At 39.2% G+C, this 26,990-nt stretch overlaps 3 protein-coding genes across 4 annotated transcripts in view; 1 reads left to right on the top strand and 2 right to left on the bottom strand.

Annotated features, from left to right (window-relative positions):
* The window catches only part of LOC145497630 (voltage-dependent calcium channel subunit alpha-2/delta-2-like), a 39,734-nt gene extending 35,682 nt beyond the window's left edge, over positions 1 to 4,052 (bottom strand). Inside the window, exons 1-4 of one of the 2 annotated variants that reach the window (XM_081477451.1) lie at positions 3,977 to 4,052; positions 3,147 to 3,228; positions 2,873 to 2,983; positions 915 to 977 (exon numbers count right to left, since the gene is read on the bottom strand). In XM_081477451.1, coding sequence (XP_081333577.1) covers positions 915 to 977; positions 2,873 to 2,923 — 114 coding nt within the window. In that variant the 5' untranslated portion in view covers positions 2,924 to 2,983; positions 3,147 to 3,228; positions 3,977 to 4,052. Of the gene's footprint in view, positions 1 to 914; positions 978 to 2,872; positions 2,984 to 3,146; positions 3,229 to 3,316; positions 3,951 to 3,976 lie in introns of those variants that run through there. The other variant, XM_081477450.1, reaches the window with a different exon arrangement.
* Positions 4,053 to 5,192: 1,140 nt separating this feature from the next.
* Positions 5,193 to 8,409, top strand: LOC145496529 (uncharacterized). The gene is made up of 5 exons (XM_081476224.1): positions 5,193 to 5,387; positions 5,490 to 5,577; positions 6,276 to 6,426; positions 6,654 to 6,898; positions 7,140 to 8,409. Exons 1-5 carry the CDS (start codon positions 5,338 to 5,340, stop codon positions 7,509 to 7,511), a joined length of 906 nt encoding a protein of 301 aa, XP_081332350.1. The 5' UTR covers positions 5,193 to 5,337; the 3' UTR covers positions 7,512 to 8,409.
* Positions 8,410 to 8,510: 101 nt separating this feature from the next.
* LOC145496528 (protein transport protein Sec24A-like) lies at positions 8,511 to 26,710 on the bottom strand. The gene is made up of 28 exons (XM_081476223.1): positions 25,822 to 26,710; positions 24,667 to 24,843; positions 22,687 to 23,507; positions 21,910 to 22,020; positions 21,171 to 21,236; positions 20,813 to 20,902; positions 20,365 to 20,393; positions 19,756 to 19,858; positions 18,969 to 19,095; positions 18,746 to 18,855; positions 18,349 to 18,415; positions 17,845 to 17,963; positions 16,906 to 16,951; positions 16,682 to 16,737; positions 16,109 to 16,210; positions 15,563 to 15,664; positions 14,935 to 15,058; positions 14,342 to 14,441; positions 13,868 to 13,926; positions 13,530 to 13,703; positions 13,095 to 13,205; positions 12,756 to 12,799; positions 11,975 to 12,109; positions 11,463 to 11,600; positions 11,005 to 11,109; positions 10,346 to 10,438; positions 10,162 to 10,265; positions 8,511 to 9,408 (listed from the first exon to the last, which is right to left on the bottom strand). Exons 1-28 carry the CDS (start codon positions 26,039 to 26,041, stop codon positions 9,294 to 9,296), a joined length of 3,648 nt encoding a protein of 1,215 aa, XP_081332349.1. The 5' UTR covers positions 26,042 to 26,710; the 3' UTR covers positions 8,511 to 9,293.
* Positions 26,711 to 26,990: the final 280 nt, after the last annotated feature.

Below are 26,990 nucleotides of genomic sequence, written 5' to 3'. Positions count from 1 at the left end.
AAAACAAGTAAAGCCCTTTCAGCTCAACTGGATCATGCTAGGAGTATCTCAGTCCCACTGGATGGAATGCTAGTCCACCACATGTTACATAACTCCCAGTCAATTATTTGTATCAGGTCACCCAAACATTTGCCAGTACCCATTTGGACCTGTAGTAAGCTGCAGGTGTACATTTGTGAAATATACGCCAAAACATTTGCTGTTCTCCAAAATTTAATACCATATAATTACAGAAAAAGAGCTCCAATTGTTTTGGTTTAAAAAAAAAAAATGCTGGAAATTGTTGCCAGTCAAATGTCAAAAACATAAAATTGTAGATTAGTTAAATGAATTAAAACAATAAAAGCAATACCAACCTAAAAAATGTTGTCAAATGTAGAGCTTAACTGATTCAACCATAATAATGTATCGATCAAATTCAAATCAAACGTTCCAAAATTTACCCCCCCCCCCCCCCAAAAAAAAATACCAGTTATCTGCCAAAATAACAGTGGATATGTAATATGAGCACTCTCCTTCATACCTGGTCGATCATGTGTATACTTAGTACATGTAAAGGCATCCATAGTCGAGTGTCCATTGATACCCTCAATTGACACCCGATTGATACTCGATTGGCACTCGATCAACACCTCCATTGACACTTAATTGACACTCCATCAACATCTCCAGTCAATCGAGAGATAACCAACTTTTTGCAGACATGCCAACGAGTGTTGATCGATGAATCAGTTGACGGTTGGCCAACTATCAACCGACTCCCGCTCGATTTGGTGTCGATCAGGTGTCAATCAAGATGTTGGCAGCCTTGAACCAAAGGCACTCAATTGTGATTCAGGACTGAGCACCAACCATCAGGTCACCACATCACTTGTGGAAGGGATATATTCATAAATTGCTTAAAAGAAACTTACTTCCTTGAGAGATGGGTCATAAGTATAATTCTTCCTTAATTCTTCAGTCTTTGCAGCAAGGTTCTGTAAAAAGAAAAATCAAGTTATAGAATTAGTAAGCATTGTAACCTTTACTAGTTCTTAGATGTGATCTATGCATTTTCCTCTCACAAATTAGATGCCAGAACATAGCTTGTTTTACTTTCGGCGTGACTAAAGGAAAAGCATAGTGACCTTAGGGGCATATTGTGAACATCATTCCTCCTGACAGTTAGAAGTTGACCAGGGGTGGTCCTCTGTAAATCTTTGGATAGGGGTGTGTCAATGGGACACTGAAACTATTACCCTAAACTAGACCATGATCAGCTCGATTTTGCAGCCCTTTTCTAGATTACTAACACTAAGAAACCCTACCCTTAATCCCAGATTAGCTATTTTCCATGCAGAAACTTTATCACTATCGTAATCCAACATATGCTAACTAAACCAATAATTATTATATCTTGCAGTTATTTCCAAGCTTCAATTTCTATTATAGATCCCCAAGTAGAGAACGTTGTTCAGGACTAAATTATTTATACACTGGCCACTTTCCTGGAAAATTATACCCTGTTCTAGACCAAAACTGTCTGATTTCTATACCCTACCCAAGTGTCAGGAAACCATACCCTTAACACAACAGCACTTCTCACATAGCTTATATATGAAGTACCCCTCCCAGGAAGTTTATAGATTGAACATTTAACAATTTGAATAGAAAGCATTATTCGCTTGCAATAAGCCCTGAAATCCTTGACAAGACATGTCACAGGTGTATACGTCAGTCATAATTGTAAATTATTCCGAGAAATTACTAACTGTACCCCCACAGCAAATTAATCACCACTTGCACAATGTTGCCCAATTTCCAACAAAAATAAATAATTGCAGAATGGCAACTTGACAATTAAATGAATGAAATTGAAAATTCACAGAAATTCAAACGGGAATTGATTGCGCGGACTGCTACTATTTCGTTTCTCTTAATAACAAAATACAAGAAACTCTTATTGCTGTTTGAATTACAGGCTAATCTGTCAGTTTTTTATTGATTCTCTCGTTAAAACGCGACCTCTTTCGGCTCCACAGGATCATCAATTAGGAACTCAAAAATTATGCATAAAAGAAATTTCAATCATCATAAGATGTCCTCTTCGCTCTTTATTTTCATTTCACAATAATTGTACTCATGAAATCTTACTGACCAATATTCTCTGATGGTAATAAATTTTTCCGCGAAACCCATAAAATGAGGACCAAGAATTTTGTAATTCACAGCATACGGGCTCAATTTGCGTACCAACTACTCGACCAAGTAATTTCAACTAACGTGTATTTTGTTTACATTCGCAAACCTGTGAAATCCATAATATAACCAAGGAAAATAATTTACCCAAAACATAACGAGAAACCAGGGTTGCACTATAAAAAATAAGGCTAAATAACGCTAAGAATATATTTTTATTGCGAGCGGAATGAAAAAGCTGGAAGCAAAATGTCTAATTTTTCGCTTGTCTTTCATGTCAAAGTCAGCCAGATATAAAAATGCTCATCAACCTTCATGAAAATTTAACAAGCTACACGATATCTTGTATTGAAGAAACGCTAAGCTCGAAAACACGACAAACTATTCGAGAATTTTTTACTTTGGCCTTCTTTCCATTTGGAAAATGCAGTCAGTTCAGGCCAAACGCTCAAAGGTTTTACTTTTCTCGTCGAAGCGTCACAAAAAGTTAAAATTATAGTTTGGTTGACTGCATCTTTATCACGGGGAAAAAAAAATACAGGCAACTGTTTCCGCACGGCCGAACATTCGCCGGATTGCGCCGCCAAAAATCCCCATATGAAAAGAATACTACAAATTAGAATCTAAAAATAACATATTTTACACCAAAGATATTTACTCACAACAATTTACTCAGAATGCAACGGAAACAAACCTTGATGGACGCGATTTTCTCCCGCAAAACTTTCTCCAGCTGCTGTTTCATCTTGTTCGCTATGGCGGTTCCATTTTTCTTCGTAAGCGATAATTTTGGCGACTGGTAGCCCTAAAACAGATGCATGGACAGGAAAATTATTGCGAAAATGTTTTTGACGCGTGAACCGACTGGTAAAGAAGCGCGCATTGTTTCCGCTAGCTATTAACAGTATACAGAAGCAGTTATATAAAAAGCGTGAGCAACAACGGGAAGAAATACAAACATCGTTCACCTCTTGAAGTTTCTCGTAATGGGTAGCATCTTTGAAGAATTTGGACAGCTTCTCTCCAACCTTACTCGCCCAATTCTTAACGCTGCAAATTAAACATAAAGAAAATCCTCACATCTTTCCGTCGCCTGAAAATTCTCACGCTTGCTGCATTCACTAAGGCCGAAACTTACTCTCCGATATCAGATGCCCCAGCTGTTGTTGCCAGTACACAAAAGACACTGAAAAGAGCGAGAAGCCTTGTTAAACTGACCGCCATCTTCATACAAAGTCGCCAATGCTACTTAATAAATTGGAGCTCCAAATCCGCTTCGCTCGAGCGCAGCGACTTATTAACAAAGTGTTTTGGGCTTTCCTGGCAGCCATAAATGCCTCCCAGATACAAATATGGAGATAAAGTCATTTATTTTTAAAGATTCTCTTTGTGTTTACTGCAGGTGTACCGCTGAGGGCCATTGGTGGAGCCCGGGGAATTAATTAGCATTTGAAGAAGTTCCATGGCTTTACGTACGCAAGTCACCCTTCCCGCAGTTGCCACGAAACCAAACGCCAAAGTTGGCATTTCCCTGCTAAAGGGAAAGTAATGCTCTCAATTATAAACTTTTAATGGATAGTTTTTTGTACATCTACATATATAGCTCAAATGATATCGCCTGGAAGCTGGTTGCATGTAGTCCCTGGTATATTTGTGCTCGTATAAATTATCGTGCGTTCTAATTTCTTCCACATTATTTCCTAAATAAATCAATAACGCTATCTCTTCTAGCACACATCAGAAATGCTATTATTCTACTTTTCAAAATCATGATACTCATCATAATACGGAAAAATACCTGCAAAGTCAGTCTTGAAGTCCGACTGGGACTCTTGTAAAATTGCCGCCATTTTGAAAAAAAAAAAAAAAGGAAGAAGAGTTGGATTCTAATCCCCGTTACTATGGGTGATTTCTTGGGCTCTCGGAAAAAAAGGAGAGCGAGGGACTGGAGATGATTGAAAAAATAGATTACATCACCAGAAGTCAGAAAAGAATTATGTAGTCCGGTAGACGGAACGGGTTTTGTATAAACAAATATGTGTCTATGAGCAGACCTCAACTGCATGATTTCATAGATATATTTGGTGCGATACGTGTATGTGTAAATGTAAAATAGTGCGGGCTAAAATTGTTTTCTATTTGCGAAGCCGAGAGCGAACCAGTTCCATTACGACAAGGCCCGAGTCGAATCAGATTTGCATGGTGACGGACTAAGCGAAAGATGGAATACTCGTAGTCTATTTCAGTTGTGGGTGGATCCGGAGTCTAGATCCTAGATAATAATATCGATCAGAAACATCTATCGATCAGGGCCGAAAAGATTTATTCTATATTTTCCGCTGTCACAGTTTCAGCCTTGCTCAATTATTACAGTACGATTGCCGCCAGTTCTTCGGCCTGATTCGATTATATTCGATCTCTTTGTTTAAGAAAAAATTTAAGATATACTCAGAAGTGCCGTCCACTCTCACAATTCGGCAAAAACTTCTCTTCCATGTGTTGAACCAGCGAATAATTCTAACTCTCCGATTGCCGTTTTATAACATCTATAGACCAGGTTGGTCATCATCTATATGGAAACCTTAGCTTCAAATGTCTGGCGAAGGCCATCAAATAGAGCAAACAGCGTCTCAGTATTATCTCTGAATTGTGTGGCTAAAATAAACAAAACACAAAAAATTATGTAAATTTTACACAGCCGAGTGAGGACGAGAGAGAAGAGCGTCCATCTCAGAAAAAAATTACACCGAAGAAGGTATACAGTCAGAGTATCGTTCGATGACCTTCGATCGTCCTTACGTTTGCAATAAACTCGGCGACTTTTCACTTAGTAGCTCGCCAAAAATTCATCTTTCGATGGAAAAGTACATTGCAGAAATGAATCATGTCGTTTTCGTGTGTTCTCTTTGATCACGTGATCTTCTGAACACGTTTAACAAACAAGTTGAACTATTGTGATAAATTGAAAAAAAAAATAAAGTGTCACTGTTAATCGATTTGTTTTCGATCAAAGAGTATCGTTTAAGTTTTCCATACTCCATATTTAACCCTTCTAGGCTCTGTATCAGGAAGCGGATAAGTATTCCTTCGAAGATATACACATTAAGACAAGCTCACGCAAACAGCATTGAAATATTCTATCGAGATTCACTCAGAATTATGCTTCTGAAGTTACCTTTCGTCATTTTCTTGGCAACTGTGACCCTAAAGTAAGAACATTGAAGACATACCTGTTTAACACAAAGCTTCTCTCGGCAATCAATTTTCTTTTGAATTTAGATATATTAATCCTTTCTTACTTCCCTAAGCAGAGGTGCAGTTTGTGGTCCGGTGAGCGTTCTTTTTGAGGGCAATGGCCAATCGCTAAAGCTCGGTGAAATCAAGCTTGAGAAGAGTCAGGTATGTGTGGTTCCTGTTGTAAAAATGCAAAAATTTTCAAAGGAACAAACATTTGCAGAATTACCCTGGCCTAGTAGTTAGTGTGTCAATCATGGAATCACTCACTAAACTATTTGGTACGTGGAGATTTTCTGAGACAGTGGCGAAAAACCGTGCTTTAGTACTACTCGGATGTTAGTGTTCACTTTAGGAAAAAGTGATTCTTCAATCCATTTTCTTTTTAAATTTCTTGTCATTCAAAACAGACTGCGACGGAAACTCTTTCTCCTTTTTGTTCTTAGTATTTGGCTTAGTAGAGCAGTGAACGCCTGCCCATCAGCCAGTCATTGTAGGGAGCGGCAGGTCGAGGCTACGTATATACCAAGTAATTTCGAGCTACAAAAAGCCTACGGTCACACTTCAATTACTGAGATTCGTATCGAACAATTTCTGAAATGACCTAACAGGTCACTTTTTGCTGCGTACAGTGCATCAAAATAATTTGGCCTACGCCTAAACTTGCCACAACATGTCGACCTTTTCTTAATCCTTCCGAGCGAAGCAAGAGGCTAACGAGCGACAAAGTCGCGAGCGCGAGCGACGTACGCCGAACATCTTCATTCCCCTTACAACTCTGGCGAGAAGTTTATAAAGCACTATAAAATTCTGTTCTAGCTTTTTAATTGCTAAGATTTGCGTCTCTGATGCGTTAATCACAGGGCACTGGTGCACAGAAATCTACTGCCAGATGCTACTCGGACCACAAGGGATTGCTGCGCATGGTGAATCACCATTTAGAATTCTGCGATGGAAAGTCCTGGGTACGATTGTCTGACGAAATGACGGCGCAAAACTCTCGCGAGAAAGCAGGTTAGCGGAAGAACTGAGTACCATGTCTAAAATGACTTAGGCAGGCAACCTTGGGAAAAAGGCTTAGCCGGCCCTCATTATCTCCTTTGTAGTTGATTGATTTTAATCCTCGTTTTCTTTTCAAATCAGCGGATAAAGAGGAAGTAATAAAAGCCCACTCAACACAGTTGTCGCGTGTTTGCCAAAAACTTGTTTTATTGATTCATGATTTAGCTACTAATTTCTAGGAATTGACTGCAAGGATATTAAGAACAGAGGACAGTTTCAAGCAGATGGATTGTACTGGTTGGACCCGGATGCAGGAAGCCATTCAAATGCATTCCTGGCCTACTGTGACATGACGTCATACAATGGAGGATGGACCATGTGTTACACTACTGATGAATATGCCAAACCCAAGACTGAAGTCACATACAGCGCTCAGTTTCCTTATGGAAGTGACGGCTACAGGACCAACTGTAACAACATCCCAGTGAGTCGACTTACTAATGTTCAATGATAGGCTAGCCTGCGTCGCAGACGCAACAGGGAAATTTCCGTCTGCAACGTCTGAGGCTATGATAGGTTGGTTTGATAAAAATAAAAGCAATTCCCAGTAGATAAAAAGTGGTATCATTACCCTCCCGTGTTTAATGAATCAGGTAAGTTCGGCGTATGCCCATGGGCTATACAACGAATGTTTTATATTGACTTTCTCGTCGATTTTTTTACAGTTCACAGAAATCATCTTCGTTGATCACCAAACTGGAGCTAAAGTCTTCTTCAAGCGGCAAACCAACTTGCCCATAACAGCCGCGGTGAACTACGGGAATGCTGCAGCTGCTGGACTATGGCATGGCGTCGGAGCAAGCAACGCTTACTCCTACCAACTGTTGATCTGCGATGATTCGTTCTATTCGGGCTTCTTTATTTCCGGTTACACGAGTAATTGTTACAAGCGATGTAACAGCTGGTGCGGTGATACAGCCTCGCCCTACTTCCGTACAGCGTCGACCAATGTGCACTACAGGGGCGTGGCATTCAACACCAACGGCCACAATCCAAACATCCCGAGCAGCAGGCTTATTAGTGTCGGTCTGCGCTGAGTTCAACCGATCGACGCTTGGTCCAGTTTAGACGAGTGACTGACTTTATAACGGCGATATGCATGTAGTTTTAGTTTCGCTGAAATGTGGCGAAAACTACTTAGATATTAGGAATTGTAATCAAGGGTGCCGGGTGCCAATAATAGAGATCTGTTCTCGTATGATCCGACATGGGAAAATAAAACATGAATTTTAGACTGATTTCTTGCGTTTTCCCTTGGCCTTGATTTTCCCCACGTTTGCCAATTTTCTCAGGTGAATGTCAAACGCGCAAAAGAATAAAATCTGGCGAACTAGGTTGAAATTAACATAAGGTACAAAGATATTTTGGGTTTAATTAAGAACGGGACCTGTCCTCAAGATATAAGGCCCTCATAGCCAGAGCATTTTTTTTTTTCTGGCGGGTAGCGTCTACACATAATTAAGAAACAGAAAACACTCTTCATGAGTAGAATCACGAGTAAAAGTTCGGGAGAACGAGAAATATGGGACATGAGCCGCAAGCAAGAATACTTGAGTGGAGGGAGGCAGAAAGGGCAAAACCTTAATTTTTGTTCATTGTCCTACTAAAAACACTTACAAGATTCAAACGATTTCAGTTACAATGGTGTACTGTGTAGTTAACCGAGGGTGAAGAAAAACAGAATTTAGCTCACGTTTTAAGTTGCCCCTTGCTTCCTAATGAATTTGATCCTCCATTTCTAAGACCAACATCGTAACTGCCGTTAAATAATCCTTACATTTTTTATGCTTTTTTGCAGGATTTACTTTTGAATCAGAACCTTTGTTCTTATTTGATCTTTTTTTTGTGTGATTTGCTACAAAGTTACAAGAATCTGGGAGTTGATCAATCATTAGTCTCCTATTCAGCCGTTATTTGCGATGTTACGCAACGCCTTCCCACAAGAAACAGGGGAACGTTGCGTGACATCCCTCCCGCGAAGGACACAAGTCAATCATGTGAAAGAAAGGAAAATATCGAGACGTAAAACAGATTCAAATTAATTAAGTTAGGAGTACTTTATTCAGGGAGGAAAATTGTGTGAGTAACACACAAAAACCTTGTGCAAAACATATTGCCTTATTAAATCCTATCAAATGAAAATTTTTATAAACAATCATTCAATAGCGCTTCTCCAAAATATAATAAAAAATGTACTGTTCTAAATATAATCTTCGCCGAAAATGAAAAATAACCTAGCCGGTCGCCATAACCAAACTGGACACTGTAACGTTCCATACACATGCAACAGCGACCTAACAAACTGTACCACATGTAAAACGAAATCAGTGTCCAACCTTGCGTCTTTGTAACAATTGCAGGACATCTTTCGACTTGTTTTAATTATGAAATACAAAACGTCCAGCACGCTTTCCTAATTTTCTTGTTATAAGTTTTATTTTGCCTCTTTCTTCATCCTGTCTTCTGCCTGCAGTAGTCTTTTATCCCTGGGAACACGGGGAAAGAGATCAATGGCGGGGGAAGCGGGCGATAGACGGCCCGGGGTCCCCCATGGATATGATTCACATAACGCCGTTTACGTTCCCTGTTCCTCCCTTTAACTCTTTTGTTGTGCCATTTATGATTAAAATCTCTGCCACTAATTCTTTCATGGTAGGATTCGCTTGTGATTTCAGTCTCCAAGCTGAACATTTCTTTAAAAAGACCGTCTTGGAATCTTCCATGACGCGCAGGATCTTTAGCTCGTGCGATATTATCCCATGTATCATTTTCCGCATTGTCTGAATCATCTACCGTATCACGGTCATCAAATAAGAAGCTCATTTGGAAATCTGCTTTTGAAGGTGGACGAGAAACTCGTAGTAGGACATGACCGATTCTGAGCGATCATCCACAAGGTTTTGAAGAAACAACATCCTCATGCGACTGTCTTCCCTGCAAATAAAAAAACACACAACTTAGTACAGTTTTAGCAAACTTAAGTAAACCACGACGGCAACAGCAATGAAAACGTCACCAAACAAAAGGTTTAATGAGCAGAACAATGGTTGTGCACGTGCGTTATAAATATTGAAACATTTCTTAGCCGTCCTCTGCAAAACAACAACGTGAAATAACCAAGTTCTGTGTATTTTGGAGAACGCGAACGCCAGAAGCTAATATTTCGTATTTTTATTTGGAACTGAACGCTGGCAATAGTGCCGCATTACATACTTAGCTTAAGCAAGTCTTGAGATCGAAGATCGATAGGCGTTTTGAACAGATCTAGACAATTGCGAAACTTGAGGGTAAAATATAGGAACGAACTTGAAAACGGAGGCAGAAATCATAGCTGGATAAGAAAATACCCAAAAATAATATGGACCCCAAGACAACCAACTTAAAAATGCGACTATCAAATTTTTGTTGGACTCCACGATCTTTTAGCAACAAACGTTTTCTTACATATCAACTTTTTGTAATATTTTTAACGGTGGTGTGATGCGTAACGACTTAACCGACGAAATCAAATGTAGATGTATATACATAGGAAAATTGTTCTCTATCATTTAGTTAAAGTTCTTACAATTTTAAAGCTAAAATCAGGGGTACAGAATATAATCCAAGCACATGCCTGCTAGCGATTCAAACAACATTAAGTTTATATCTTTCTCTACTGATCACAAGAATATCTAAGGTGCTACTTACTTTAGAACATAAATGTTAGCATGGCACGTTCTCTGTGACTGTAAGTAATCCACAAACGTCCTCACTCTCTCTGAATGTGGATTTTCCAACACTGGAAGCGATCCCTGAAACAGCAATGAAATAACTGTCACCTTTCGTATGTTTCGTTTCAGTGTGTATAATCAAATGTTCGACAATTTCTTACCAAGTTTTCGGGAATACTGCCAAAGTTAGGCACGTTGAAATACGCTTGAATAACATCGATGGGTGCGTCACGTCCAACCCAAATATAGAAAGCCTACACAAAAAAGACAAGTAATAAATATGAAACAAAATACAAAACCTGTTTTCCAGTTTGGTCACACATGTCGTATAAATCGTCATAATCTGTCTCATTTATTATCTATCCTTATTTCGACTTGGTTTATACCTCTAAGGCGTTTTCTTTTTATCTTTTTACCCAGTGAATTCTAAATTGTTAAAGTTTTCCTTCTAATTGAAAAATGATTTAAAATTTCAGTTGCACATCACAGGGAATGACTCAGTAATGCCGTCGCTGATCAGCTGGTAATGGCAAACTAAAAACATAGCACAAGATAAGCTATTGAAGCTGCTGTTCTTTATTGGAAGGTGACTTTTCCTAGATTTCTTCAACTCTGAATGCTGCTTTGCAGATAGTCAATTGTGTCGTAACTGACTCTCAGATATGCAATCCGCCATATTGTATTTCAAAAGTTGGCGTTTTGTGTGATGGTCTTTCATCAGAGTAACTCCATCGGCTGTAGCTCGTTCTTCTCCACGCAAAACTACATATAGTAACTAGAAGCATCCTTTGTATCTTATCAAACACCTTCTCGTACTCACGTGACCGGTATCCATGAGGTATATTCCTTTCCTGCTTAGTTTCTCACCCGATAGGTGGTAAATTGGAGGATTTGGAACCGGGCCTGCTTTGGTGTGGAGAGCACCCTGGAAAGGAGAAAATGTCATTGTGTTCACAGAAGTGAACAAGAACCTATTTTCTTCTGGGGCAGGGGGGAGAGGGTTAAAGGTGGTGCACGACAGAGGCTTGCAGGGGAGAAAGGGAAGCAGGTGCTCTAGTAATTCTTACTCCACAATTCGATCAACGCACAAGAAGTCCAGCTGATTTTGCTTTCCTCTATTAACACCGTGATTTCAAACGGTCTCTGAGCACTATCTGAGCCCGCAAATTTCGGCTAAGGCATTGCTAAGCAACATGACGTATTCTAATGACATTAGACCGACGTCACAACATTCGTAACACTGGTGCTATTCGTGAGGATTTGTTACTTTGGACATACCTCATCCGAGAGCTCGTGTATCGGGTACATCTTTGGGTATATGGACAGCATAGCCAGACCAAGAGGCATAACTTTAAACTGCTGCATCGCAAAACATCGCTCGTCCAAGCGTGTGCTTGAGCCGAGACGAAACGCCATCTGTAAATCAAACGAAACGTTTCAGCGAACTTAAAAACTACAATTGCTTAGAAGCACCATTTGAGTGTAAACTTCAGAAATAGTCGCTTTCCTGAGGAATGATGGATTGAATGAATAGTGGATCGAGTTATTTTAAAATGTTATCGAATGGCAGATAAATAGCGGGCACAACCGCTAGTAATTTAGCCTGTGAACAGGCTCCGATTGGGTCATAAGGCAAGAAAAAGGGAGAGACGGGCAAAGAGGGCCGAGGAGAATGGGTCCAGTGGCTGTTGTGACGGCAGGTTCGCATGACTGGAACACATGGGCGAGTGGAATAGCTAATCTAAAAAGCACAAGCAAAAGTTTTCTTGTTCGAATAATGTCATACTTACATGCTTCATGATGGCAAGAATGAAGAGCGGTAGTAATCTTAGGGAATGAGGAGCAATAAGTCCGCTGCTCTGAGGTTGATTTGCCACCGATGTACGGTAAACACTCAGTGTATCAATACACGCGTTCATCAGAGCCTGGTACAACAAACACAACATTACATGTACAACGCATCTGTAAAGATCAATCGTGCTGAAACATTATACAGAAAGGGACCTCCTTACATGAGATAAAATTATTCAAAAGTTATTGAAGAAATGACCGTGAAATAAATTTTGTACTGGCTTTTGTGTTTGCATTGCTTCAATCAAAACAGAACTTTTCTGGCCAATCAGCAAGTTAGTAACCTTTCCTGGGTTTACCGTCAGTCACATGTTTTCCCGCGGTTCCCATGGTTACATGGTTACCCGCGCTTGGCACTAGTTACACGTATTACCGCACTTAATACTTGTTACAGGTTTTCCCGCGCTTGGCACTGGTTACAGGTTTTCTCGCGCTTGATACTGGTTACAGGTTTTCCCGCGCTTGGCACTGGTTACAGGTTTTCTCGCGCTTGATACTGGTTACAGGTTTTCCCGCGCATGGCACCGGTTACAGGTTTTCTCGCGCTTGATACTGGTTCCAGGTTTTCCCGCGCTTGGCACTGGCTACACGTTGTGATTGTGATCGGGCTATCGCCGCTTTTTCCACCGAAGTGGCCGGTTCTACTTGATTGTGACTAAGATTACGCGTTTAGGTACAAGAGTCTTTTATCGTGTAATTCGTTTTTTATATAGTACTTACTTCTCGGGCATCTCCTAAAGAAGACGTCAGCGTTCTGTCAACAGCTGGCGATGAAGAAAAAAACAAAACACTCACTGAGGTAGTGATTTCTCATAAAAGGGTAGTACAAATCCAAATCAAGTTAAAAGTTGAAGTGCCAAATAGGAAAATTACATTTCATCCCCACATAGAACAATTTATTTTAATCATATCGTAATGTAACAAGACGACAAATCCATAAGCTCATTGTACGCCCAAAGCAAAACGAAAACGGTATAGAGCAAAAGTTAGGGTGGTGAAGTTCTCTCCTGACGGTTGACTGAAAAGCTAGTGCCGTTGATCTATCAATGTACGACTTACCCATCTTGGTTAGTAGTGTTGTAATGGCCTGTACATCAGCTGTAGCATATAAATCAGCGAGCTTGTTTGTGATTGGAAGAGCAAGTGTGTGCACTCGAATACGCCGCTCCCCTGCAAAATACAGTTGTACCCGAGTCAAAATAATGAGTGATTACACCAAAATACACACAAGAAACAGAATGCTATAAATTCCCATAACAATAAAATACAAGAATCTGACACAATACAGTGCCTAACAAGGAAAACGTAATAAATACAAAATAAACAAAAAACAAAATCTAATCGCACAACGAAGTACAAACTTGTAGAACGTTCAAAGTCGCTCTAGGGTAACGAGAAAGGGAGATTGCACTTTCCTTCAACCTTCACTGAAAGCTGGTTTCAAATGGTCTACTTCGCTAATCAAGGCACTGATTGCAGTGAATCTCACATTACCTTTGGTGCTTGTATAGAGAAGAGCAGACTGAAACACAGCCAGGTTGGAGTCTGTCAGCGAGTCTTCAATATCAATCTGCATACTGAATCCACTGTCAGGACCGACATTGGGCAAAGAAACTAGGTCCGTAGAGCGTACAAAGAAATTCCCATGAAAAGTGTGGATTGAAAGCCCTGATGAAAAACGGTAAATAAATCAATATGGCAGTTTCTTCATTAACCTCCCAGTCTAGAATACTAATGCTATTAACAAGTACTGGCTTAAAATAATTCCTGCTTTCTAACTTCTGTGCAATCAAAGCAGTAGATTTATCATAATGACTTTTGTAGAATCTCACCTTTTGTACAGCGGACTCTCATAACAGCTTCAAATCCGATCTTTCTTGTAAGATAGCGTCTGCAAAAGGAACGAAGTCTTTTGTAATATAGCTGGAGTTTAGTTTAATCTAACAAGCGCTCTTATTGGTTAATTTATCCTCATGTGACAATGGCTAAATCTGAAATGTAGCCCAGTGGGCAACAATTAAGCAATTGTCACCTGCTCTCGCACTTACCAGAGGTTACTTTGACTTGGGGGTAATTCTTCCTGCTTTTTTTTATTTTACACAAAACTCCAGTTACGTAACAAAACACTTAATTACTGGCTCCTTGGGAAATAGTTTGGTTTTCACTCATATCTCGACGTTTCCCGGGAAAAACGAGATTTTTCGGAAAACAAAACTAACTGTTTCCTAAGGGACCAGTCATTAAGCGTATCTTATTTACTTTCCTGGCATCAACATACCCGCCAGCACGACACACAATGTACTTACACAAATTCATTTTCAAATTTCTCTGCTGCTGCAGCATTCCGTGAGACGTGAAAGTCTGGGTAATACATTACAGATCCACCAGAGTACTTTGAGGCACACACTAAAATAAACAAAGACGAAGACCATTAAAACAAATTAGCTTGAAATTACACTTGACTTTGCCGGTCGTTTTACATGAGATCCTGAAAGAAAGCTATCGGGCAGCATTTTCATGTTGTACTGTTTATTAGTGCAAGGTAGTTCTTCCTTTGCATCAGTGGGTAAAACTATTGTGTATGACCATTCAAATGAAGCAGTTGAGCAGAATTTCATGCAGTTCTGTTTATTAAGCTGGACAAGGTGATTCCAAATTTACAGTCTGTGGATGAAACCCCAAAGTGTAACCACTCAAATAGAAGCTAGCGAGTAGTATTTACTGTTTATTAAGGTGCACAAGGCAGTTATCTCATTGTGTCATTAGATTTAATTATAATGACTGATCATCTAAATGAAAGCTACTGAGAAGCACTTCCTTACAAATTACAGAAAACTGCCCAAAATCCACTGTGGTGCATGCAGGAGTGATAGTGATTTCTGACACTTAAGAGACTTACTCAGAGTTGCAATATCAGAATACTGTCCTGACAGTAAAAACAAATCAACAGCAACTTGTTCAGCTGCACAGTCCAGTGCAAACTTTTTGTAGAAATCTGTAGCTGGTGTTAAGTTCTGGACATCCTAAACAAAACAAAAATACAAACATGCTAGACACAGTGCAAATGTCTTAAAGGTTACATAGCTAACATATATGGGTTATTGACCAAACGTAAGTCAAGATGGCTGGAAATTGGCCATGTTCTATTTTTGCATGTCTATGGACCAAGATGTAGTCAAGGACCATAAACACGCTAAAAAAGAACGAGGCCAATATCCAGCCATCTTGAGTGAACAAGTTTGGTCAATAAAGGACTTAAATGGAAAAAGAAAACTAATTTCTTGCAAGACACAGCCGGCAATCTTGGGAGGGAAAGAAAACACCATCTTGCCCATTGGAGTAGCCAGTCACAGCACAGGATTTCTGCTCACAGAGCTAGTAATGTAATAAAAGATATTTTTAGGTTAGGGTGCTATCCCTCTCAAAACCTCTTTTGCAAAGTGGCAGAAATAGGGCGAGATAAATGGAAACAGTAGTCATACAATTCAGCTTAGTGTAATTTATTATTTTGTTTGGACAGTACCAACCTTTGGAGATGACTTTTGTCCATCCTCTCTCTTTTTTAGCTCTCCTGGACCAATATTAGGCAGCGCTGTCTGGAAAAGTGTCACACGACCACCTATGTGACCCTATAAAAAGTCAAATCCATAATTTCAATGACTACCCTAAATGGGTGACAGTCATGCAGAACCTGCCCTCCATGACTATAGCCTGTCATTTGCATAGCTTGATACTGCATACAAGCCAAGTGGTCCATCAAGCCAGCGCTTATCCACAGTCTACAGTTTCAGTAGCATTAAGCATCTAGGAGTATTTCTACTCCTCCCTGGATGGGATGCAAGACCATCGCAGGGTTACCCCCAGTATTAAGTTGCACCGGTGCCCATTTATACACCTAGGTGGAGAGAGGCACTGTGAAAGTTAAGTATCTTGTGACTGAACACAATATCTTCGGCTACTTGATCTGGAGGCGAGCGCACTAACCATGAGGACCATGAGGCCACCACACCTCCACTGTCATTTGCATAAGGCCCTAGTAATAGCACTGATAATGTTAACAAAAATCTACTCACAATTAATTTAAGGGCTGCTTGCAGAGCTGCTCCTGTGGCACTGTATACATTATGACTGTTGTTGAACATGGTCGGCAAAGAGTCCAGTAGTTGAATTACAAGCTAAAAACAAAACAAACAAATATGTTACATCTGTCAAGGCAAACAAGTGCACAGTTTGTGTTAAAAATTGCAGTCAGGAATACATCAATTTAAAAAAAAAAAAATACTGTTTATGAGTAATAAATAATGAGTCTAGTTGTTTTCCATAGTCCACGTTCTTGTATTCTTACACAATGAAGGTAATGTTCTTACTTATTAATGCTAGGGTAACAAGCCATTTCATTATTATATAAGTTAAGTCTGTTAAAGGTAAAGTCTGCATCAAGCCAAGTGGCCCATCCCACCTTGGCCTAACATGGTTTACATAGCATGGAGTGACTGGGCATATTTCTACTCCCCCTGGAAGGAATGCTAGTCCATTGCAGGGATACTCCCCTCCCACATTTTATTAGCTGGTACCCATTTGTACACCTGGGTGCCTCACCATATGTTGCAAGAGAATAACATGTATAGTAGTCCATTTACACGTACCTCTTTACTTTCGTTCAAATTTACAAGCAAGTCATCAGGAGATGGAAGAAAAATATCTAAAAGACACAAAATAGACAATTATTTATGAAGATGCAAAAAAAGCACAAAGCAAAACAAATAAATCAACTCTTTAGCAGCAGCTGCTGTGTACATCAACTTGCACATACAGAAGACAAGATGTATTAACTTTCTGGTTTAGTAGTGTTTTAAACATTTGAGCTTACCTTCTAAATCTGAAACAATATTCATCTGAGGTTGACTGAGCTTTGACTAAATGAAAAACAACAACAACAACATAATTTTGTAAGAATAAGATAAGGCCAGGGTTCTCATTAAGTGCTGGCAGCTGGCTAAAAAATGGCTACTTCCATTTCTTAGCTGCCTACTATTGATGCAATAATATGAGTGTAAATTGTAAAGAGTAGTTTAAGGAAAACACAGGTTGTTTGAAATGTGGCTGAACCTTGTCTGTCTTTGTCTCAAGGCAGTCAAGGCTGTAGCAAAAGAGGGGGCATGTGGTCAGGGTATGGTGTGTGTTTTCAGTTACGCTAGGGCTATTGGGTAAAATTGAAAACAAGTCTTAGCATTTGGACCTTTTCGAAAACTGATTTTTTTTTAAGGAAATAAACTCCAAAAAATATTATGTGTAACATAGCATTTCAGAGCCTCTCAATTTCAAAACTTTTCTGAGGGAGCATACCCCCAGACCTTCCTAGAGGTTTGTCCGTTCAACACTCAAATTGATGTCAGCCATCTACTTCATGAAACCACTGGTGGCCCTCTACCCCCTAAATAAATGAGAACGGTCAACCCTGGAAGTCTGAAGGCATTCACAATGCCTGCACACTGCGTCTCTTTGCAGTAGCCATCTCTTTCAAGCTCATGACAGACTCAGGAGCAAGAGCTTCTTTTCACTAAACACCATAATTGCAATTCAGACCCATGGATTTTTTAAAATGGTCTACAGGATTTATTGGTTCTTAGTTTACATCAATATTGTTGCTTAGTCATGGAGGATCATAACTGGGTGCAGTGGAGTAGCTGCCATGAAAGTGGTATTTCATCTAGATGATGGTTGGCTACAGTAAGAGGTCCTGTGATTTTCGAGGCAAATATCTTATATTTTAATACATTGTGAATGACCAGACATACTAGTTACTCACTTTTAAACTGTAAAAGTGCACTGTACTATCAAATGTTATAAACCCAATTAATGTCCTTAAGTCTCCTGGCATTTTCTCTAAGTTTTCCTTCAGTAATTTACACACCAAATGAAGGTAACCTGGAAAAATGAACACACAATATTATCTACAGGGGCATCACCCACAATCACACCATACGATATTACTTGTCAAGGTTGGGTGGCACCAGGTCCAAAAATACACTGCTGAACTCAATTATTGACAGTATATTATTCCAACAATGAATAACACACTCAGCTTTTTAACACCTTCAAAAGATTATACAGGGTTTACAGGACCACACTGACAAATTAAACAGCTTCACCATGCAATTTGATTTTATCACATGAAATGAACACTTTTGGCATGGTTGACACTTAATGCAAATCTGACAAATTAGAATTCAAGAGGGTAGCATCTGCTCAAGGGTAGGTTACACCAGAACATCTGGTTCAAATTCATGTGCCCAAAAAACAAAATTCCTACCAGTTTCTACTGCATTAAAAGAAACATCCAAAACAAACAAGAAGATTGCTGGTTGAGGAGGCCTTAACTGAAAACAAAATAAAAACAAATATCATTGCTAATATTATTAATTTTCCACTGCCTTATCATTACACTGTACTTGTGGTTCGGTAAAAAGAAAATTGAATGAAAATGAATTGAGATGGCATTGTAATCCTCTGGACCAAATCTCAACTGTCCTCAAAATGGAGATAACTAAAGTTGAACAGCTCTAGATACATCCACCTACAAAGGTTATCATTCCTTTGTTTACACTAATGGGTTAGTGAGCTGGGCTTAATGAATTAAGCCACTGCAGACATTACATGTAATTGGAAGACTCAAGAAATTCAGACTTAGATCAGTAAAGACTGATTACCATATACTCTGAAGGTGCTATAAATTCCACTGTTGCATTCCTAACTTCTGGTCTTTTTGCTGGATCACCATACTGTCTTGTTACAGGATCAAAACAGAATTCTTCTGGAACTAAAACGAAAAAAAATGGACGTTAAACACAGAGAAAGGAGGGACACTCACGACTTACTTGAAAACAATTTCAGATATCCATACACTTACCGAAAGAAAATTACAGTGCATACCTTCATTTACTCTGAAACACATTGGACATCGCCATCTTCTTGAGTCGGTGAAGGTGACAAAGGGATTGATATATGTTCTGCAGGAACGGCATCTTGTAATGACTGAAGAGTGAATAACTGGAAGATTCTGTGGAAGAAACAGCAATGTTAGTTCCACTGACATTACTTGTTGAACCAGGGCCACAACAATTGTGGTGCTGCATTCAATCATTGGACACCACAATCCTCATTAATTATACAGACAAAGATGACTTCAATTTTTGTGAAGCAAGGCTGAAGACAGAGGATGCAAGGTGTACGATCTTTTCAGGATACAACATTTAGAAATGCTAACTAATACAAGGCTAGCGAGTAGGCTATTGACATAACATGGATGATGAGTTGGACTTCAGAACATGAAGAACACATCTGCCAGTGACAAGACAGAGCAATTGAACCTGACACCCCCAAACATCAAGATCAGTACTGCCATCACTCAGCCACTGTCTCTTCACCACTTAAGTAACCAGAACCTCAAAAAAAGTGCTGTCTGATTGTCCGGGACAAGTAGATTTTCCCTTCAGGCAAGTGACTTTTCATTCCCACTTGCCTGATGGGCAAGGGCTCAGACAAGTTGTCTGCTAACTAAATCCAAAAAAACATTAAACTACGACTCTTCCAAGGCAAGCAAAATTTGAGAGCTGCTTGTTTCAAGGGCAAGCTGCAGTTCAAGCTTTTTTGAGCCCTGAAACCAGCTTGAAGAAAATCCAGAAAGACAACTGCTAGGGTTTCACAGTTTGTAACTTGCCTGTAAATCTTTAAAAGGATGAAGGTGAATTCCTAGTGGAAGTTTTGATTTTGTCAGCAGACTCTTAGTTTCAGGGACAGCATTCAGGGTACAACACAACACACTGAAAAGAAAACAAGAAAATCCATGACAATCTATGCAGTAACACTTCCGCTTGAGCCTTATGGTTCATTGGCTTTCAGTCTCATTGTAAACAGTAACTAAATATACTTTTACTGTACTTAGCATTAGTATTATGAGAAATAAAGCTGGACTCAGAGAAAGTGTTACCGAGTCATCTGGGACAAGTTATTCTCACTTGCCCATTGGGCACGAGCCAAAGCAAATTGTCTGCCAACTGAATGAAATCAAAAGTAAACTAAGACTTGAGGGCTGTTTGTCCAGAGGGGAAGCTGGAATCCTAGTCTTTTTTTTAGCCCTGTAAAGATATATTGTTGTGGTACCAATAACACACCAAACAGGTATAATTACATTAAAACCATTCAGTAGAAGGGGGACATCATTGGTCTAAGCTGATTATAATAAATATACAAGATGTAACAAGTTATCTTTTATAGTAATGGAAATTCAGAGTATTTTATAGCCACATAAATTTATTTCAATAATAACCTTGAATCACAGCTCTTTTTGCGAAGATCCTGAAATTGAAAAAGTAACATTAATGATTAAATCATCATCACTAAGAGATTTCAGGCAAACAAAGAATAAGTTAAAATTTTCCTTGGGCTTCTTCAAAATATTGCCAGACAAAAACGTTTAAACAGTTTAAATTGATTTCCACTTTTAATTACACTTTACCTTTAAATCCAGTGAATTTAATAATAAACAATTTTTGACAGACCACACCGCAAGACCATGGGCAACCTACAGTTTTAATTTATGTCCTGGTGTGTGTCTAATTTGTGTTCTGAATTGTATTTGTTGCAAGTTCAGAGTCATTGCAATGACAAAACAAAAACAAAAAAGGCACAAGACAACAAGACACAGACCCTGAATAATGCATCCAGTTGGTTATCTACATGTATATATACAAGAAATAAAGGGAAAATGAACTCACCTGCGGCAAGTTAGGTGTTGGCTGTTCAAGAGGAGTTGTCGGAAGAATGTGTCTTTGTTCCAGAAGATTGATGGGCTGACAGGCAGATTGCTGGAAATTAAACCATGACCAAACTTTAATTAACAATAAATTACTAAGAGTGCTAAAGCGTAAGTCGGATGGTTGATGCTGTTGTTAGATAACTCAGTGAAGCATGTGTTAAGATTATTTGACTTTGGTAACACTTTTGCACTACATGTATATCATTATCTATTCATCCTTTAACCAATCATGGCTATGACAAAAGAAACATCAAAAATTCTTATTGCCACAAAACAGATAGTTGGAGGTTTAATACTCAAAAAAGTATTTTGCAGACCTGAACTGCAAGTCTTCCCATTGGACCCTCCAAGCCAGATGATGGAAACTGTGATGGAACACCACTCTAAACAAGGCAGCAATGTGTAAGAATATTGAAACATGTGGAGTCCCACTGTTTACACATAAATTACACTGCTTGCAACATAAGTAATTAACTTACAAACAACATGAGTTACAGTGGTCTCAGACAAGATTGACAAAAAAAAAAAAAAAAAAAAATCCAGGTTGTCAGCAATTCCATTGAATAGAACTTTAATTACATTTATATGAAAAGCATTTCATGTCACTCCTCTGACATCTTGTTTCCATGCTGAAGTGCACTGCATGGCAATGTGCACTGATGACAACTAAGATGATGACTATGTGGCTGATAGGGAGTGAACCAGCTGTTGACGTAATGATGGTGCAAGCAAAGAGAATTTCCACTGATGATCAAAGTAAACAAGTTTATTTCTTTTTTGTTGTTGTTGTGGAATTTGTAAAAGAAATAGAAAACATGTTCTCTGTGTTTCTGTCGAGTTATGGAAACACTTGTGGAAGTTCGGGAGAACTTGAAAAAGCTGTAGAAACACTCACCTGTCAGCTCATGTTCTCACGGCATTTTTCATTCTCTCAAACTTCCATTTGTGTTTCTACACATAACTATGTATAGAAATAAGAACATGATTCTATGTATAACTCCATAGAAACATGGTACATGTTTTCTATGTCTTAAATAAAAGTTACATGTAACTTACAACAGTTGGCTGTTGACCCATAGAAGGCATCTGTCCAGCTGGATACCCTTGGTTTACTTGGCCAGCAACATTCATCATTCCAGCTGGGCCAGGCATGGCAGGTGGTGCTGTCTGGGAGGAGAGAAAAGTTCTTAAAACCATCAACTACCATGGCATGAAAGGAACTTTGTCACAGTATGATTATCAGCTTGGTTTGAACATCAACAGACAGGGCTTGAAATTGCGACTCACTGGTAGCCAATACGACCAAATATTGAATGCTGGCAACCAGATATTAAGAACTAGGGGAAGTTTAAGTAACTGAATTCCAGTTGCTTGCATATTAAATATTTTTTTCCTCTAAAATTACTGTTACCTATAATGGTTTCTTTTCATGACTTCTTGCCCTTGCTGATGGACAGAAAGGAGAATATCGTTTTCTGCTGCTTCATCGTGAAACTGAATGTAAACAGTGCAGGAATTGTGACAGAAAGCCTGCCAAAAATGCGTGGGTCTTTCTTTGAAGTTCAAAAGGAATAGGTAGTGTAGTTTATTTGCTTATCTGTTTTTTTCTTTTATTCTTTTACAACGATCAAATACTGATAACATTGGCGAAACAACTCTATATTTTTATCTGTTACCTGTTGAATTTTCAAGAATTCCAAGCAATTTTAGGCAGTAATATATATAAATGATACTTAAGGTGGTAAATTTACTGGTTACTGCCTGAGAAGGAGAACACTGTATGACACTCAATTGAAAGCCACTCTAGCTATGTTTTCATTCAAAAATGCTCACCTGAGTAGGGTACAGTCTTCTTCTTCCTGAAATAGGCCTTCCAGCTTGAGAATCTTGCCCCATTGGGGAATATCCTGTGGGTGGATGGTTGAACATGCCTTGAGGCATACTTGATCCTGGGGAATTTGATGATGGAGGCTGTGTTGACCCCTGAGGCATTGTTGCACCTGGCAGATTTGTAGGAGGAGGTGGTGTCGTTCTCTGAGCCATTGTTGATCCTGGTAAAGCTGTTGGTGGAGGGGGTGTTGACCCAGGAGATGGGCTCCCTTGCTGCCCTGGATAACCAGGCCCTGTGTTCATAGGCATGGCAGGTCTTTTAGGTTTGCTAGAATGCAGTGCTGATAATGGTTGAGATACTGGTGGCACTGCAGTTGGAGACAGACCTTGAGTTTGTCCTGAGTAATTTGTCTCCTGCCCAAAGTGGGGGATCTGACCCTGAACGTTAGACTGCCCTTGGGCAGAAAATCCAAGCTGAGATTGTCCTGGAAGAGGAGGTGCAGAGGGAGAGTGTTGGCTTGCATGAGGAGAGGAGGTCACTGGTGTAAATGCAGAGCTAGTATGCGATGCTCCAGGATGTATATTACTACTTAGCGCTTGCTGCTGAGCACTCAACTGCGATGAAGGTCCATTTGCCAGTGACGCTCCTGATGACAATGGAGCGGACTGTCCTTCTGTTGGTGCATTCAGATTTGGTGCAGATTGTCCCATTCTAGGATGTGCAGGGACCACTCCTATAGGAGGTCTTGCACCTGTAACAGGACCATTGACAATGGCATTTGAAGTGGGAGGTTGACTGTTGGGAGGTGAAATGCCAGCTTGCCCTTGAGAACAAACAAACATACGATTTTAAGATCATAACTATTATTCATCACCTTAAGAGAAAAAGCTCAGAATTTAAATTGTTGTAATTAATGCTATCATATATTGTCTATAGTGGAGGCATGGTGGCCTCGACTCTGGATAGAGTGGTCCGCGTTTGAGCCCTGGCCAAGGTGAGAATTCTAAATAGAATTCCTTTTGTATGGTGTAACTCCATGCATAAACTACATTTTTGTTTTCTCATCACCAAGATGTATTTCAGAAATCACAGACTATTTTTTGTGAAAGCATACACGGCCACAAGAAGGCTAGCAGAATGACTGGTGCCCAAATTTTACAAAAGATGTAGATGGATTTACACAGAAAATAACAAATTTAGAATTGAACATCAAATTTGTTATTTAGCCCAATGATTTTATTCTGAACCAGACAAACGAGTTATTTTCCCATATTAAAAACTGGATCATTGGATAATGCAATTAGAGAGTTTTTATTGGCTTAGCCATCATGGGTTATGAGCCATTATACCATGCTCTCCAAATATTATTACTATTATTTTAGGCATATTTATCTTCATTTTATTTTAGTTTTCTATATTTTGGGGGCGTGTTTAATTTAACAAATTGACGTCAGTTTTTCATGCGTCTGTCCTGTTGTTGATGCTGAATTTCGTCATAACATTGTCAAAGTAGCTGTGGATTCACCAAGGAAGAGCCGAGTGGATCCGCATACTACTTTGACAATGTTACAATGAAATTCAGCATCAATAACAGGACAGACGCATGAAAAACTGATGTCAATTTGTTTTTTATGATAACAAATTGTTAAATTGTCCACTCTCACTTGTTGATGCATGGCATAAATTATAAATTTGTGTCTGTCTGCTTATTGACAACAAAAATTAACCAATGAGCACTTGAGAATTTTGCTGTTATCGTAAAAAATAAAACAATTGTTTCACTCAAGCTTGTTGGATATGAGAGGATTATAGCCAACTTTGGGCTACGCGCCTTGTTGGCTATCTATCATCTCATATCCAGCACATGCTTTTGGAATAATTAATTAATTAATTATTTGATTGGTTTATAAGCAATAGAATTGGGTGGGCTACATCACAGCTTGCACATGTGCCGAACCACGAAACTATCCCTTTGTACTCACCAGGATTGACTGGACTTCTCCTTGGTGGTGTTGACGTTGGTGAAGGTCCAAGAGAATTATTCATAGCTTGTGATGATACACTCGCTGCATTATTAACTACCGGAGGGTTGCCTCTGTATTGACCTTGGCCAGGCAGCAGAGATGGAGGCCATTGTCCTTGATATTGTCCTTGGGAACCTAAAGAATCAGAGAGAGACTTCAATAAGCATAAGGAAAAAGATATAGAGATTTTTCTCGTTGTTGTATTAAAAGTTAATATCATGGAAATTATAAACCTGAAAAAAATTCAGGCCTGAACACGATCCTGTTCAAACCTGAATTTTTTAATTTTTTTTTTTTCAGACTTTAATTTCACGGCTGACTAAGTTGTGTGTATATATAACTGCGATGATAAATCATGTCTTCATATCTTTCTCTGCAGTTTAAATATACAAACTTTCATATATTCACTTGTATCGGGGAAACTAGTTAAGCAATGAAACCTGCCAAATGGTAAGAGTGTAAATTTAACATAATATAAGGAGTATGCATATGATGTAGTACTACCGGAATGCTATAATTACTTCTGTCAACAAGTTTATAAATTTAGAAACAATTGATGCCCTACTTTACTTCAAGTCAAAAATGTATGCTGGAATAAAGGTCAGTCAAGAGTACTTGTAAAATGAACTTTGTACATTTTGTAAGCTTTAATAAGTGAACAATCTTGATTATTTACAAATAAAATATAAGAACATATTATAGAGCTACAAGACCTTTACCGAAGCCTTGATTTGGCAAACAAAACAACACTTGTCATTATCGCACATTTAAGATAAAACTTTGTTAAAGACACTTTGCTATCTTTGAATAACTCAGTTTAGTAACGATAGCGTAAATGTTAAATTGCGATTTACCGGTTCGTGTTTCAAGCATAAAAACTTCCACAGCCAAGTGATACAACGAATTACCTGCTACTAAAACTAATGACGCCATGATAAATAAGAAAATCAAACGATGCCATTTTAACCCTTCCGTCAGAATTTCAAACTCTGTTTTTCTTACCGGGTTAAAGAGGATGAGAAAACGACCACAATTAAGATAGAAATCGACATCGATCTTCAGAGAGAAGGTTGACATTTCTGTAACCCAATCTGTCATTAGAAATTTCCTCACCTCTCAAGGCCGGATTCATTTCTTGTGGAACACTCTGAGCCTGACTGTTAATTACAGGTGTGTATTGGCTTTCCTGACCTACTCCTTTCTTCTCTGGCTGCACAAATGCTCCATAGTTTTGCGGAGATTGAAAATGATTCACACCGTCGTGATTGATGTATGGTTGCTGTTGACCAACCGAGAAAGCATTACTACTCGGCGGTAACCTTCCCCCAGACATCACCTAAAATACATTTAAACCTGACAACTGTGTCGTTGGTAAGTGGGGTTCACTGAGCTTTCGCCAATCGTTTTTGAAAAGCGTGAGTGAACCTAATTTTTTCTGAATTTCGTCAAAAGTCCTCCGGCTTGCAGCCACGAAATGCAGATGTGTTGAGTATGCGCAGTGGACGTGTTCTAAGCGACGTGGCAAGAGTGATGCATTGCGCACCGCCATTGCAGGCAACGTCACTTTCCCTGCGGTGCAAGTTTTCGAGACCAATTTTAAAATGTTGTAAAGTTTCACGTTCATTTATAATTTCATTTTGAGTAGGAATGAGGGCGGAAAGGTCGACTGTATTGATGAGAACGAAAGTTCTAACTGGCAGGGAAAAAATTTCTCCGCCCAACTCACCGGGGGACGGTGCGTGTTTTATAGATTTGGAATGCCAAATAAACCTGAAATTCGAGTTTAGAGCAGGGATGTGGGAGGTAGAAGGGTGCGAATCAGAGGAAATGAGGGAAAAAATAAGAAGCGTAGAGGCGGTACTGCAGTATCGTGCGAGTACGATTACATAGCCTCATCTAAACACGAGGAGGGTTGGGAGAATTCGTGACAGTCATGCAAACCTGCGACGTAGTCGAGGGTTTGCGTAACTTTCGAGAATTCTCCCAGCCCCACCCCCCTCCCCCCCCCCCCCAGCACCGAGTGATTAGATGAGGCTATGTAAACAAGGAAAAAGTGCTTTATTGCTTTTATAAAATAATCTTAAAAATACACGCGAATCTAAAACATCGCAACTGTGTTTACACACTCTCATCTAAACACACCTATCGACCAATGAGAGCGCGTGTAGTAGCTCAGTTATTTCATTAAAAAATTTCAATACTCGTTTTCCTTTTTTTTCTTTTTTTTTTGTAAGATCGAAAGATACTTTCATTCGCCATTCAAAAGCTCATTTGTTGGAAAT

The sequence above is a fragment of the Orbicella franksi genome, chromosome 9 (assembly GCF_964199315.1).
Source record: "Orbicella franksi chromosome 9, jaOrbFran1.1, whole genome shotgun sequence".
Lineage (NCBI taxonomy): Eukaryota > Metazoa > Cnidaria > Anthozoa > Scleractinia > Merulinidae > Orbicella > Orbicella franksi.
Note: the sequence above shows the minus strand (reverse complement) of the source record. Positions and strands in the feature narration are given on the sequence as shown.